General features: G+C 36.5%; 1 protein-coding gene across 3 annotated transcripts in view; it reads right to left on the bottom strand.

The window, feature by feature from the left end:
* Window positions 1-16,829, bottom strand: part of MSR1 (macrophage scavenger receptor 1) — an 81,413-nt gene that overhangs the window by 62,437 nt on the left and 2,147 nt on the right. Inside the window, exons 1-4 of one of the 3 annotated variants that reach the window (XM_088832615.1) lie at window positions 12,202-12,220; window positions 9,029-9,135; window positions 7,692-7,805; window positions 1,293-1,702 (exon numbers count right to left, since the gene is read on the bottom strand). In XM_088832615.1, the coding sequence (XP_088688741.1) occupies window positions 1,293-1,702; window positions 7,692-7,805; window positions 9,029-9,131 (627 nt within the window). In that variant the 5' untranslated portion in view covers window positions 9,132-9,135; window positions 12,202-12,220. Of the gene's footprint in view, window positions 1-1,292; window positions 1,703-7,691; window positions 7,806-9,028; window positions 9,136-12,201; window positions 12,221-16,829 lie in introns of those variants that run through there. The other 2 variants (XM_088832616.1, XM_088832617.1) reach the window with 2 other exon arrangements.

Raw genomic sequence — 16,829 nt, forward strand, 5'->3', positions numbered from 1 at the left:
AATGTCATTGTCCCCTCAGTGATTGCATCTTACAATAAATAAGTATTAAAATGTGCTTTCTTAACCTGTTTAGTCTATTCTCTAGTCAATAATTTAATTAGTTTTCACATGATGTTAAAACTTTAGAGGCTTCTCTTTGCTCTCTATAAGGTACATCCATTAAAAAAAATCACCACTGCATAACACTGTATCTATATAGAAAACAACCTCATTAATTAAGACCAGGTCTATTCAAGTAAAATATAGTACAAAGATGGCAGCCTTACTGAGCTAACGGTGGAACGTTTACACATTTCACCTTATGATCTTAGGGCTTAGATACCATGTAATATGAAGATTAATTTTTTCACCCAAGTAATAAAAGCTTTATCCATGAGCTCATTTTTTTTCACAAGTGGAACAATTATCATTACCTAACAACAAAAATAGTCCAATTCTGAACTAAACAACTTGCTTCTTAATTTCCTTCTCTTCAATACAAAGTAACCTAGAAAGTTGGCCACAGAGTAGTTTAGAGAAAAGCTGAGAAAAGTGATGATCCATGGGTCAAAGTCTTATTTTTGTAAAGAAAGACTTATTGGATCATATTTTCACTCATTTGTCTACCTACTGTCTAGGACTGCTTTAGTGGTAGAGTTGAGAAGTTGCAAAAGAGACCGTGTGGTTCCCAAAGCCTAAGAGTTACATCTGGGCCTTCGCAAAAAAACTTTGGCTGGGAAGTGGTCTAGAAGATGTCTTGCTCTCTTGTGTTTGATCCTGTGATGGTAACAAGATGTTGATGCATTATGCAAATTTTCTTTACTTAGAGTTATCTCTACACATAAAGATTTAGCAATACTTCTTGTGAGTGACAAACTATTTTAAAATTTAGATTTTACAATTTACCCATGTAAATAAGGTTTTCATTCTTTTCATGATGAAGAAATTCTGGGTTTCTTTTAAAATTTCCTAAAACTGTGTCTATCTGTCCAAATATGCTAAGATAATCTACCAACTGTAATTGGTCTAGAGAATCTCAAGAGGCATTCTGAAAGTATTTATAAAATTAAAACATGCTAAGAGAGTCTATATTTGATGAAAAACAAACAAACTCCCCCTTCAGCTGGGAATTTGGAAGAGGCAGTAGGTAAATCCATTTGGAACTTTCTGGTGAGACTACAAGGGAAATCAGGGTAAGTAGAATGATGTTAAAACAGGTTTTGCATCTTTTTCTCTGCCCTGGACTATCTGAGGAGATAGGTTACAGATGGATTCACTCCCAGCATATGACTTTCCAGTACAAAAACTCTTACCTCTTGTTGTTTAAATTCATTCTCTTGGACTCTGCCATTCAGTGTTTCAAAACTGAGCTGCAAATCAAGTAATGTGGTGTTCAGACCTTCTAATGATGTGGAGATATCACCTATGATATTCTCATGTCCCTGGATGGAGGAAAGTAAGGAATTTAGCTGGAAAAGAACATCGTTAAATCTTTGATCAGTTGTTATGCTGAAATTTTGGAAATTCTTAGAATCTCGGAGATTGGCTTCATTATCTGAAAGATACTGGATTCTCTTTTCCATGTTGCTCATGCGTTCCATCACAGCTTCTCGAAATCTCATTTCATCTTCACTGCCATTTCCTTTGCCTTCCAGACTTGAAGATATATCTGCATTAACTGAACCAACTGTGCAATTCTTCGTTTCCCATTTCAGGAGCTGAGCTGCATATTTAAGTAAAAATAAACAGAGTCATGCCCTATATCCTTAAATGCATCCACCGTTTCATTCCACATCATTTCATCCCATTCTAACATTCTGAATGCTAGCCTAAATCAGGTGTTTATTTTAAACATACAAAGTATGAACCAAGGTAGGCAGAGTGCTGAAAGGGGAACAGTCTCCTTTTCCCATTTTACATTAGACTATATTCCACAGTTAAGTGATTCTTTCTGACTTGCTGCTTAGATGAATCTTCTGGGTCGCTGCATTTGGCTATGAGAGCAAGAGTAAAAGCTACAGATTATGAAGTATACTGTATCCTGGTCCTCAGGTGTGCTGTTAGGATAAGATGAGATAATGCTTAACACAGTGTCTGAAGTAAACATGTTGAATATGTTAGCTATTATGAAGATTAATGATGATGTGACAAAAACAATATGTAGTAAAAGTAGAAATATTAGTGTTATCCATTGCATGAATAAATTGTTGGCTCATCTTCCTTATGCTATCACTAAGCTACGAGAGAGTTATCACTTTCAGTTTCTGCAGATCTAACTTATTATTGGTAGAGCAGGAAATTGGATAAAAAAGTGTTTTAACTTTAAAAAATACTGTTCTTTCAAGACTCCTCTTTACTTATTATAAAATATATACTTGTAGAGGAAAATTTAGAAAATATGAGTAATAAAAATAATTTACCATTAATCTCATGGTGCAGAATTAAGTCCTAACAGTATATGCATATCAGATTTCTGATTCCACTATCATATTATTATTATTATACAATCAAGAGTTTATATATAATTTGGAAACTAGCTTTCAATTAGCATCTATCCCAAAGACCCTTGCATATTATTTAATATTGTTTTACAAAAGTAATTTGGATAACTACATTGTATTCTATGTGTGGTTCTGCCAGATTTAGCAAAACCACTATATTCAGTTTCCTTCTATTTCTACTAATATATTTAACCGTTCGATGAACCATCTTATGAGCAATTATTTCCTGAATATAAAAATTCTATTAAATGATGTTTGGAGCATAGAGAGCTGCTGATATATATTTCCAAATGGGCACATGTTCTCTAAACAAGCTAACTATCCTTCTGAAAGGATCTAGAGCAATATGTTTACAGTTTCAAAAATGAACAGTATAAACATTACTTTTGCAGATAAAAATAATACATAATTGTACACCATGAAGAAAATGTTAAGCACCATTTTATTCTAGTTAATGATGGTTAAGATTTTATTGTTTCATCTCTCTCTATATATATCTATATGATTTATACCTTTTATCTACACATCAGTCTCTTATCTATATTAATTTGAATACATAAGACTTTACATATTTGGCCATTATTGAGCAGTAAAGAGTAACTTCATATGGTTTAAAAGTATATCTATATAAACAGCAATAAGTGACCTGTCAATTTTCTTTAATATGACAATAGTTATTAGTTTTACAGGTTTTTGAGACTTAACTGAAGTAACTCATGAAAAGCCCTGAATTCCACTCTGAGCTCAGGGTACCTGTTATACAAATGAGAACTTGGTATTTACATAGGAACAAGTTGCCCAATTCTGGAATCTAGCCCCACTCCTTAGTTACTAGCTAGGCTACTCTGAGCAAGGTATATTTCTTCCCCTTAATTAGGCTTCCCCAAAGACCTAAAAGTAATAACTGTCTTACAGTGGTGCTGAGAATAAATGAGATAAGGCACGTAAATCCCATAGCACACAGATAGCACATATGAAAACTACTCAAATTAAAGTGCAGTATCTTTGAAAGTTATTATCTTAGTTACAGAGTCTTCACCACCGTCACTTGAAGAAGGTGTTTGATGATGGCTGTCATTGTAGCTCTTATTAAGCATTAAACTATATATTCAATTAAATCACAATTTTAAAAAACATATTATATTATTTGTTCCTAGTTATATTCTCTTTAAAATTAGCTTATTTGATTTAATAAAATATGTGGCTACATTTTGATACAATCCGCAACAGAGGCCATATTGAGTGTACTTTATTTTATCGATAATTTGGACAAAATAGTATATTTCTTAGTTGGATCTCATCACATTTATTAAATTAAGTGTAGAGAGCAAGTTTTGGATTGACAGCTTCATTTATGCATTTGCCAGTTCCATGATTTATTTATTGAGTACCTACTGTATATAAAGCACTGCTCGAGCAACTCTGGGAATAGAAAACTGACTGGGAATGGAATTTGACTTTAACAATCAGAAACCCTAACTAATAATATTTGCAAAATTATCTCTAAGTTAGCCCTTACATTTTTTCTTTTATGATGATTACTGCTTTTTCAGGTAGCAGTTAATAATACAGGCTCTAGACAGGAACTGCCTGCATTAGCCATTCTTGCTCTTTCCTTCATAAACTGTGCCCTTGAGCAAATTAATCAGGCTATCATTTCACTACCTTATAAATGGGATACTACTAGCAGTGTTTAAATAATTAAATGAGCTGATATATGTAAAGTCCTCAGATCTTTCCCTGGCATATAATGCACATTTGATACTTATCATTTTTTAATTATTATTAATATTTTGGATTCAATATCTGCATGCCCAATATTGATACAAGGGGGAGTTAATATTATGTAATATAAAAAATTGGGAGGAAGTTGGGTGCTCCATGAGAAAGATAGTATCTGTATTTTATTTTAATAGGCATATTGATTTAATTACTCAACCATATAATTTTTACTTTCACTAGAAATGCTTTTTATTTCACAGGGATAAGGCAAAACCTCTTCATAGTGTAGAAAGGGAAGATTTGATTTGATAAAATGTCATGTGACCAAAGATTTTTCTTCAATATCGAGTTCAACATGAGCTGATAATAAAGGCTATATTTTGCTTACAGATTTAAAAACGCAATATTGCTTGTTTTCCCAAATCTTGAATGAAACCTAATTTAATCCTTACTTTCTTTAAAAGCATTTAATTGTGATACAGATGATATAGATACGAGTATCACAAATCTAGGTATGGAATGCTAGAGTTCATATTTTCAAATGTTCATTTCTTTCATTATCATCAAAGAGATGGCATTTTGTGACTTTTCTATCTTACATTTGAAAGGAGACAAATTTTGTGACTTGTACAATAGGGAGAGGGTTATATTTGACCTTACAGATCACATACACTCCTCCACGTTGGCAATATCTTCTTCTACCAAAAATTTGTATTATTTTGAGCTCAAGGATCTTCAGTTTGTCAGCAATTTATATACATCAACTTTAAAAATCCCATGGATGGGGGAGCCTGGTAGGCTGCGGTCCGTGGGGTCGCTAAGGGTCGGACACGACTGAGCGAGTTCACTTCCACTTTTCACTTTCACACATTGGAGAAGGAAATGGCAACCCACTCCAGTGTTCTTGCCAGGAGAATCCCAGGGACGGGGAAGCCTGGTGGGCTTCTGTCTATGGGGTCGCACTGAGTCGGACATGACTGAAGTGACTTAGCAGTAGCAGCAGGCTTAACCTTATCTTATTCTTCAGAGACATTATTATATGTTGTTATACTGTAATAGTAATGTAGTAGCTTCTTGGAAAAAAGGTAGCTTGTGGAGAAGACTATAATTAAGAAATATTGTTCAATACATAAGACACTTTAGCTTTCAGGCACAACATTTTATTTCATCTACTGATTTAAATTTGCCAAAACAGAATAATTTCTATTTCCAGGGATATATTTTGTCTGCATTTGAAATTTTTTATATTATCTAGAGTTAATGTATTGCACTTTAGCTTTCTTTTGGAAAAATTCTGATCTAAAACTTACAGCTGTAAATGGATAGTCAATTGTTTATTATTCAAGTATGATAAACACAAGAGATCTAAATTCTGGTGAACTGGGGTGCTAATGTGAACTTGCAAGATTTAAACACTTTTAGCTTTTTGTCAGTCTTAATAGCACATGTTATAGTTTTAAGGAAACAAAACTACTTTAGGTCAATCACTGTCAACCCTAGAACAACTGAGTTGACTTGGTAGAATTTTCTAACAGCCCAGAGATTTTGAACCTGTTTAGAACCCTGATATTTTCAAACTTCAGTTTATATTGTGCATGGGCCAAGTAAAAAGAAGTTGCATTCCCCGAGGTTGGTTCTGCAGGCCACGGTTAAGTGATGAAAGTGAGTCACTCAGTCGTCCCCAACTCTTTGCGACCCCATGGACTATATACAATCCATGGAATTCTCAGAAGACTGTACCCAGGATCGAACCCAGGCCTTCCACATTGCAGGCAGATTCTTTACCTGCTGAACCACCAGGGAAGCCCAAGAATACTGGAGTGGGTAGCCTATTCCTTCTCCAATGGATCTTCCCAACCCAGCGATCAAACCAAGGTGTCCTTCATTGAAGGTGGATACTTTACCAGCTGAACCACCAGGGAAGCCCCATAAAAGTGATGAAATTATGCAAATTCTAACTGGCTGACAGCTAATGTTTCCAAACAATGATGCATCTTTCAGTTAAGCACTTCAAACTGATAAGCATAAATATAAACAACACATAGATAACCCAGTTTATCAGGAAGTTGTTGTTTAATGACAGACACATCAGGTTCTTTTATTTAAATGGCTGTGTTTGGTTTGATTGGTTGATTGGCTGTGGTTGGCTTTTGTTTTTGACATCCAAAACAGTATTTGACTTTTACATATGGAAAATATTTTCCTGGCTAATGTTACAACAAGTTAATTTTTTAGTGGCTAATCATATTTTGTTCTCAACACCTGATTGTTCTGGGAGATAGTAGACCACAGAGGCTAGGAGTCAGGAGTCAAGGTAGGAACTTCAATTCCATCACTGAGCAGTTTTCTTTTGTGGATGATGAGGGTAAGCATATGTCTGTCCAAGGGAAACTGTGAGGTGTCTTAAGATAATCTGTGGAAAATGTATAGCCCAGGGCCTTAACATAGTAAATGCTCAAAAATGTTACAAAAATATTAGTCATTGTTGCTTTCATTATCATTTCTTCCTTAGTAAACTTTTGGTTCTGTCTTGGAATATCTTTTTGGCAGAGGAGGTATGGCCTTATATTAGGGTGTTTCCTTGTTAAGCTGATTAGTATGCACATAAAAACACATCTTCCTCCCAGCCTATCTCTTGTTCAAGCATATGTCTAGACATTTTGTCACTCTCAGAGAAAAAGGGAGCTACAAGGCAAATAAATTCAAATGTCAATCAAATCCCTCAAAATGGTCCTGAGGGAAATAATGTTTATAAATTTGCTTAAGTTACATGCAAGCTATCCATTCCTGTATAAACCATTTAAATGTATCCCCAATTCAAGCCAAACTCTTCAAAACAAACATATACCTGAAAAACATCATGTAGGACCCAAGCAAAGTGTTCTAAATTTTTGTTTGTTTGTTTGAAAGGATGTTATCAGTTTATTTTTAGAGAGGTTTTAAATAAAACCCTTATAAAATATGTGACCATATAAAGGACAAATAGTGCTGAGGGATAGGTCATTAGTTTCTGGGGTTTTCTCTGAAGACTTGTAGGGATATTTCCTTCTGCTCTCAATACTAGGAATAAAAGTATTTTTCCAGAACAACTGGCTTGTTTTTATATTTTAGGCATAGCTAATATAAACAATCATGTTTATATCTTCACATTTGCAACTAGAATGCTAACCATGAAATTTATGATGCATCATTAGAACTTCATAGGACTTAAGATGATAGCATTGCTGAAACAGTCAATTCTTTCCATCTTACCTTTACATATTCATATTTTTATCTTAAAGTTCCATTTTCTAGGCTATTTAAAGTTTTTTTATGCCATAACTTTGCAGAATCTGTTTTTTTCATGAAATAAATTTGAGGAACATTTTTTGATCTGAAGTTCAAATTCTTATGAATTTGCCATGTACCAAAGGCTGAATGCTTCTTTCTGCTTCTGCAGTGGATAATTTACTAGATGAGTTGCTGAGTTTCAGAACTAGAGTACTGTACCTGCCACTATGCCAATGATGGGCACGAGAACTACAAACACAATGAGATAAAGGGTGATCAGTGCAGCTTTATATGACTTCATCCTCTCTTGAAGAGTTGGGCCATTTTTAGGATCTAAAAAACAAAAGTCCAACCTCCTATTAGAGAACTTACTCATCTTACTTAATTAAAACTTTTTAAAATCTCCAATTATATGGTTAGTTCAAACCTACTGGAATAAAAAGGAACCAAGAAATAGGTTCTCATTTATTCAGCAGGAAGTAAAAGGGACAGTCAAAGGAGAAGTCAGTACAGAAATTGTTGTGGACATTTGATCTATTCACTAACTAAACATCCAGGACAAAGTTACTATCTTCTCCAAGCTGTACTTGTCTCACTGAATGCATTCATTGATAAATTTTAATACTGATACCATACCAACACACACGCAAACAGAAATTTTATTCTTCTGTTTCACATGGGAATATGAACATTCTGGATGAAAATAAAGTTCCTCAAGCATCTATATATTAATAATTATATATACATTTTCAGATTTTAAGTGGAATAAGAAAAACATTACTTTTGATGGTAATTATGCAAATTTCCTTTTCTCATTCTACCTCAATAGTTTTTATTTGGATGCCTCTTGTGATTTGAACACAAGTTGAAAAAAAAGAAATAACAAAATTCACACTTTGATTAAATGTTGGAACGGATCAGTAAAGCCCATCCTCTGAATATTTCAGAATATACTAATATTTTAGTATTATTTCTTTATACGAACCAGCAGTTCATATGTTGAGATGCTAATTGTAGAAAAGTTAACTCGATATAGAGGGAATCTTACTAGCAGAAGAAGACGTTTCTCTGGTTAAGTGAATAAAACATCCATTAAAACATTCTTTCCTATGGCCATTGCTTTTGTTGTTTGGCAAAAAAGAAGGAAATGTTGTTTTCAGGTTGCAAATTGAAATGAAATTTTAGGTATTGTTCAATAATGTTCTATGAGGAATTGAACAGCGATGGGAGGGAGGCTCAAGAAGGGGAAATATGTATACTTATAGCCGATTCATGTTTTTGTACAGCAGAAACCAACATAACATTGTAAACAAATTATCCTCCATTAAAAAATATATATATGGAAAAAAATTAGGTAAAGAAAAAAAATAAGGAAAAGGGGGGAAATGAAGGGAAAAAGAGAAGGAGCAGCCATAATACAATAAGATGGGATATTCCATCTGTCAGGTGACTGAGATCCAGCCAGGCAGAGAGAGTAAGTCTCATGCCCATAATTTTGCACAGTCTCACTAACTCCACGGACAGTGTCCACGAGCACCCTCCCTTATTCTACTTACGGGGAGGAAGCAAAGCTGTCATTGAGCGAGCATCGAACTTCACAGACTCTGTACAGCTGTCAGTGTCCTCCCGCTGATCAGGAAAGTCATCCCACTGTGCCATGCTTCTATCAAACACATGGAAAGACATGTTAATTACACCCGGAATTGCTAGGGCCCTTTGGCATCATGTTTCACATTGAAATTTACAGTTAAAATCCAATTTTAGACAGGGAACAAGTATAATTAATTAAATTTACGTCTCTGTCATATATATGCCAACATATTATAACTACCCATGAATTTTCATTTCAACATTAAAAGACAGACTTACATGGAGCCCACTCATGGGTTTTTTCATGTACAAATGTACACTTGTGATTGTAGATATGTGGGATTTTTTAGAGTGAGCGTAACTTTGCTGTCTAGCTAAAAAAGGAAAAATTTCCAACTGGCAGAAAACAATTGTTCAGCTAAAAAGTTAAAAAAAAATTTCCCTTAGAACAAGTAGTAGCTGAAAATTTGAAACAAATATTTCCCATGATCTTTTATCAGAACTTTATGAGCCAAATTTTCTTCTGCCAAGGCATCTGTTTATCCCTTTAGAAACAGAAAACAAAGTCTTGTCACAAGGAGCCACAGGAAAAACTTAGTATTTATTTTCCTTTCCTTTCCCTTCTTTCCCTTTTTAAAAAAAAAAAAAATTTTCTTATATATTTTCCTATCAAGGCTTCCCTCACTATATACATAGGCAGCACCTCAAATACGTGCTTGTACCTTTTAAAACAATTGCAAAGAACTGGACACAACTGAGCATACACACATATATTTTATGACCCAATCTATACCTATGTCTCTTTAAGATGCATCAGAATCATTTAAAAGGCTTACTTTAAAACAGACTGATGGTCCCTACCTGCAAAATTTCTGATATTTAGGGTAGGGATCAACAACTTGCAGACTTCCCTGGTGGTTCAGTGGTAAAGAATCTGCCTGCCAAGGCAAGAGACATGGGGTTCAATCCCCAATCAGGGAAGATCCCCTGGAGAAGGAAATGGCAACCCACTCTAGTCTTCCTGCTTGGGAAATCCCATGGACAGAGGAGCCTGGCAGGTTACAGTCCATGGGGTCTCAGAAGAGTTGGACATGACTTAAGAGACTAAACAACAACAATCTGCAATTCAGACAAGTTTTCTAGTGATGCTGCTGCTGCCAGTCTGAGGACCACAACTTTAAGAACATTTGTCAAAAGAAACTGTATGACTTTTTCTTGGAAACAATTCAGTTCATTTGATTGATAAGTTTAGCATAAAGCCAGCATCTTCTGATCACTGTTTATTTTCTCTAATGCTGAGTTATGGATTTAACAGAGCTGAAGTTGCAACTGCGTACCCTGGCAGCTTCAGGACACTGAACTCTTATCTCCTTCAGAAAATGGGCAATATTCATATGCAAATGTTCACCCTGCTTTGGAAAGAGGTACTGCAAATAAGGATGTAGCAACTCCTGTCAATATATTTAAAAATATATATATTTCCAAGGAGTTATTTTATTTTGCAGTTTGTACGTACATCATTCTGTAAATCGGTTTTAGTTTTTTGTAAGTCCAGTCTATCTAACCAAGGAGTGTATTCTTTAAACGCTTCAGTCACTGTGGAGGAAGCTGGCAGAGGGGGAAGTTAGAATGACATCCCCTTTTCTTAGGCAGAGGTGAAACTAAATAAACAATTATCAGGGAACACTGACTATTACAGGAAACCAAACTGATTAATTCAGACCCAGACTCTCCTGCCATTTCCCCCCTTTTTAATTCACTCTGTTATTTGATTTGGATGACAGTTTTTTACTTGCCATGGGAAAGAAATAAAAAACATGACTTTCAAAAATGAGATGACAATGAAACAGCTAAATTCTTTTTAAAACTACAGTTCAAAGCACTGGGACTCTGGCAAAGCTTTTAACATTTGAACTCAGTTTATAAAGGATGGGCCCACAAAGTCTATTATTTTTTTTTTTTTTTTTTGCTGCATCCCATGGCATGCAAGATCTTAGCTCTCTGACTAAGGAACAAGCCTACGTTCCCTGCATTAGAAGTCCAGAGTCTTAACAACTCAACAGCCAAGTATTACATTTAGGTACCCCTGCTATGCACGGAGAAGGCAATGCAAGCCACTCCAGTACTCTTGCCTAGAAAATCCCATGGATGGAGGAGCCTGGTAGGCTGCAGTCCATGGGGTCGCTAAGGGTCGGACACGACTGAGTGACTTCACTTTCACTTTTCACTTTCACACATTGGAGAAGGAAATGGCAACCCACTCCAGTGTTCTTGCCTGGAGAATCCCAGGGTTGCGGGAGCCTGGTGGGCTTCCATCTATGGGGTCACACAGAGTCGGACATGACTGAAGTGACTTAGCAGCAGCAGCAGCAGCAGCTATGCACCTAGAAATATTTTCCTGTCAGTCTGCTCACAGGTCCCTTCTCAATGTGTTTGACTCTGGTCCTGGTCCCAACAGCTGAGATATTATGGCTCCATTTTCACTTACATACAAAGGAAACATCCTTATATTACTCAGTCTTCTAGATGGGAATATCTTTGTAAAAAATATTTTTGCAAAATTTTGAAAATTTTAAATCTGATAAATACAGTTAGACTGTGAGCTACAGAAGAGGTGGGACCATGTCTAGTTTTGTTCAATATTATATTGCCAGAGCCTAAAGCAATCTGGAATATAGACCACACTTAATATATACTTGTTGACTATTTGGGCACTACTGCAGAGACTAATGGAGAAGGAAAAGGCAACCCACTCCAGTGTTCTTGCCTGGAGAATCCCAGGGATGGGGGACCCTGGTGGGCTTCCGTCTGTGGGGTCGCACAGAGTCGGACACGACTGGAGCGACTTAGCAGCAGCAGCAGCAGCAGAGACTAAGTTCAATTATGTTTTTCCTTAGGCCTCTACACTTTGATCTATCTTTTATGGGCTTTAGATGATAATATACATGTTTTAGATTACTGGATTTCAAACTATGATTTCTTTGGGTAGATTTAAAATCTTTTAAAAAGAAAACCCTCTAATAAATGTCTACAAGTGGGTTAGACTGAATGACCACATGTGGACTGCAGAGGTACAGAGAGCTGAAAGTGAGATGAACACTAAAGTCTGTTGAGTGGAGTGATGAATGAAAATAATCACCTCTGGTTACTCTGGTGAACCATGAGTTCTGTTTGTTCTCTGGGGTGGTTTATAACAAGGGTTGGTTAACCATGAAGTATACTTTTTTGCATTGAAAAAAAGAAAAAAGTATGAAATTAATCATACATGATGCTGCCATAAGATTGCTGGCATTTTCTATTACTACTTAATTTTGTTCTCAGTCTCCAAAATTGTCCTGAGAAGCTCATTTATTTCCATGGCTTGAATGGCATGAACTACTACCTACATGCTGACTAAGCCAATATACCCAGCTCAAATCTCATGTCTCAGAATCAGATTTATATATATAATACAGCTAGCTACAATGGGGTACTTTCCACATCAACCTAACTTTTATTCTTCCAGGGTTTCTGATGTTGGCATGCCACCCATTTATATCATCTGTTTGTTACTACAATCCTGGGCTAATTTAATAGCTCCCCATAGGTCTTTCCAGCTTCCCTGATAGCTCAGTTGGTAAAGAACCCACCTGCAATGCAGGAGACTCTAGTTCAATTCCTAGGTTGGGAAGATCCAGTATTCTTGGGCTTCCCTGGTGGCTCAACTGGTAAAGAATCCGCCTACAATGCGGGAGACCTGGGTTTGATGCCTGGGTTGGGAAGATCCCCTGGAGAAGGGAAAGGCTACCCACTCCAGTATCCTGGCTTGGAGAATTCCATGGACTGTATAGTCTATGGGGTCACAAAGAGTCAGACACAACTTAGTGACTTTCACTTTCACTTTTTCATAGGTCTCTCAGCTTCATGTTAATCCTTCCATTTTATTTTCCACACAGCTTCTAGAATGGTCCTCTTCAAAAGTAAGTCAGATTCACATCATGACCAAGTAGGCTTTATCCCAGGGATGCAAGGATTCTTCAATATTTGTAAATCAATCAAATGTGATACACCACATTAACAAATTGAAAGATAAAAACCATATGATAATCTCAATAGAGGCAGAGAAAGCCTTTGACAAAATTTAACATCCATTTATGATAAAAATCCTCCAGAAGACAGGCATGGAAGGAACACACCTCAACATAATAAAAGCCATATAGGATAAACTCACAGCAAACATTATCCTTAATGGTGGAAAATTGAAAGCATTCCCCCTAAAGTCAGGAACAAGACAAGGGTGCCCACTCTCACCACTACTATTCAACATAGTTTTGGAAGTATTAGCCACAGCAATCAGAGGAGAAAAAGAAATAAAAGGAATCCTGATTGGAAAAGAAGAAGTAAAACTCTCACTGTTTGCAGATGACACAATCCTCTTCTACATAGAAAACCCTAAAGACACCACCAGAAAATTCAGTTCAGTCAGTTCAGTTCAGTTCAGTCGCTCAGTTGTGTCCGACTCTCCGCGACCCCATGAATCACAGCACGCCAGGCCTCCCTGTCCATCACCAACTCCCGGAGTACACTCAAACTCATGTCCACAGAGTCGGTGATGCCATCCAGCCATCTCATTCTCCGTCGTCCCCTTCTCCTCCCGCCCCCAACGTTTCCCAGCATCAGAGTCTTTTCCAGTGAGTCAACTCGTCGCATGAGGTGGCCAAAGTATTGGAGTTTCAGCTTTAGCATCAGTCCCTCCAATGAACATCCAGGATTGATCTCCTTTAGAATGGACTGGTTGGATCTCCTTGCAGTATAAGGGACTCTCAAGAGTCTTCTCCAACACCACAGTTCAAAAGCATCGATTCTTCGGCGATCAGCCTTCTTCACAGTCCAACTCTCACATCCATACATGACCACGGGAAAAACCATAGCCTTGACTAGACGGACCTTGGTTGGCAAAGTAATGTCTCTGCTTTTTAATATACTATCAAGGTTGGTCATAACTTTCCTTCCAAGGAGCAAGCGTCTTTTAATTTCATGGCTGCAATCAGCATCTGCAGTGATTTTGGAGCCCAAAAAAACAAAGTCTGACACTGTTTCCACTGTTTTTCCATCTATTTCCCATGAAGTGATGGGACCAGAAAATTACTGGAGCTAATCAATGAATATAGTAAAGTTGCAGGATATAAAATTAACATACAGAAATCCCTTGCAATCCTATACACTAACAATGAGAAAACAGAGAAATTAAGGAAACAAGTCCATTCACCATTGCAATGAAAAGAATAAAATACTTAGGAATATATCTACCTAAAGAAACAAAAGACCTATATATAGAAAACTATAAAACACTGATGAAAGAAATAAAAAATGACGCAAATAGATGGAGAAATATACCATGTTCATGGATTGGAAGAATCAATATAGTGAAAATGAGTTTACTATCCAAAGCAATTTATAGATTCAATGCAATCCATATCAAGCTACCAATGGTATTTTTCAGAGAACTAGAACAAATAATTTCACAATTTGTATGGAAATACAAAAAAGCCTTGAATAGCCAAAGCAATCTTGAGATTCAAGAATGTAACCAGAGGAATCAACCTGACTTCAGACTATACTACAAAGCTACAGTCATCAAAACAGTATGGTACTGGCACAAAGACAGAAATATAGATCAATGGAACAAAATAGAAAGCCTAGAGATAAATCTGTACACCTATGGACACCTTATCTCTGATAAAGGAGGCAAGAACATACAATGGAGAAAAGACAATCTCTTTAACAAGCAGTACTGGGAAAACTGGTCAATCACTTGTAAAAGAATGAAACTAGAACACTTTCTAACACCACACACAAAAATAAACTAAATGGATTAAAGATCTAAATGTAAGACCAGAAACTATAAAACTCCTAGAGGAGAACATAGGCAAAACACTCTCTGACATAAATCACAGCAGGATCCTCTATGACCCACCTCCCAGAGTAGTGGAAATAAAAGCAAAAATAAACAAGTGGGACCTAATTAAACTTAAAAGCTTTTGCACAACAAAGGGAACTATAAGCAAGGTGAAAAAGCCTTCAGAATGGGAGAAAATAATAGCAAACAAAGCAACTGACAAAGAATTAATCTCAAAAATATACAAGCAGCTCATGCAGCTCAATTCCAGAGAAATAAACAACCCAATCAAAAAATGGGCCAAAGAACTAAACAGACATTTCTCCAAAGAAGACATACAGATGGCTAACAAACACATGAAAAGACACTCAACATCTCTCATTATCAGAAAAATGCACATCAAAACCACAATGAGTTACCATCTTATGCCAATCAGAATGGCTGCTATCAAAAAGTCTACAAACAATAAATGCTGGAGAAGGTATGGAAAAAGTGAACCCTCTTACACTGGTGGTGGGAATGCAAACTAGTACAGCTACTATGGAGAACATTGTGGAAATTTCTTAAAAAACTGGAAATAGAACTGCCATATGACCCAGCAATCACACTGCTGGGCATACACACCAAGGAAATCAGAATTGAAAGAGACACGTGCACCCCAATGTTCATCGCAGCACTGTTTACAATAGTTAGGACATAGAAGCAACCTATATGTCCATCGGCAGACAAATGGATAAAAAAGCTGTGGTACATATCCCCAACAGAATATTACTCAGCTATTAAAAAGAATGCATTTGAATCAGTTCTAATGAGGTGGAAGAAACTGGAGCCTATTATACAGAGTGAAGTAAGTCAGAAAGAAAAACACCAATACAGTATATTAATGCATATATATGGAATTTAGAAAGATGGTAACAATGACCCTATATGCAAGACAGCAAAAGAGAACCAGATGTCAAGAACAGACTTTTGGACTCTGTGGGAGAAGGCGAGGGTGGCATGATTTGAGAGAATAGCATTGAGACATGTGTATTACCATACGTGAAATAGATCGACAGTCCAGGTTCAATGCATGAGACAGGGTGCTCAGGGCTGGTGTACCGGGATGACCCTGAGGGATGGGATGGGGACGGAGTAGGGAGGGGAGTTCAGGATGAGGAACACATGTACACCCATGGCTGATCATGTCACTATATGGCAAAAACCACTCCAATATTATAAAGTAATTAGCCTCCTATTAAAACAAATTAATTAATTTTTTAAAAAGTAAGTCAGATTGTATCACTCTGCTCAAATCCTATAAACACCTTCTCATCTCACTCACTCAGACAGACTTTTCTCCAGCATCAGATCCGAAATGGCCTCCTACCTCTTTCACTTCCTCTTCTCCTTCTTGCCTTGATCCGCCCCCCACCCCCAACTTATCACCATCCAACATGAAATTCGTTTCCCTTATTTATCTTGTCTGTTGTTTGTCTCTTCTCACACAAATTAGAGTCATGATTCAGGGGTTTTTATCTCTTTGGTTCAATGAATAGAGTTCCTGTCACTTAGTAGGTGTTCATCATGTACATAAGAACATTAGGAGAAATTGCACAAATAAATGAAAGACAAAATAGTTTGCAAGATGATTGGATTTTATACCTGGAGTCATGCTTCAAGGAAGGTTTTCATTAGTGAAATGCAGAAATGTAAAAAACTGTTCTGCTATCTCTTGGGAAATGAAAGGTTTTTCTTTGAATCCTGTGTCAACAAGAAACTGAAACAAAAAAAATTTCACCCTCGAGGTTCCCACTTTTTCCTCAGGGGGATTTGTTAGACTTATCGGATTCCTTCAGTTCCTTACTCTATCAGTGCTGTTTGTTTAGGAATGTTGGAAAACATACACA

The sequence above is a fragment of the Moschus berezovskii genome, chromosome 26 (assembly GCF_049115385.1).
Source record: "Moschus berezovskii isolate FMDL1 chromosome 26, NW_MosBer_1.0, whole genome shotgun sequence".
Taxonomy (NCBI): Eukaryota; Metazoa; Chordata; class Mammalia; order Artiodactyla; family Moschidae; genus Moschus; species Moschus berezovskii.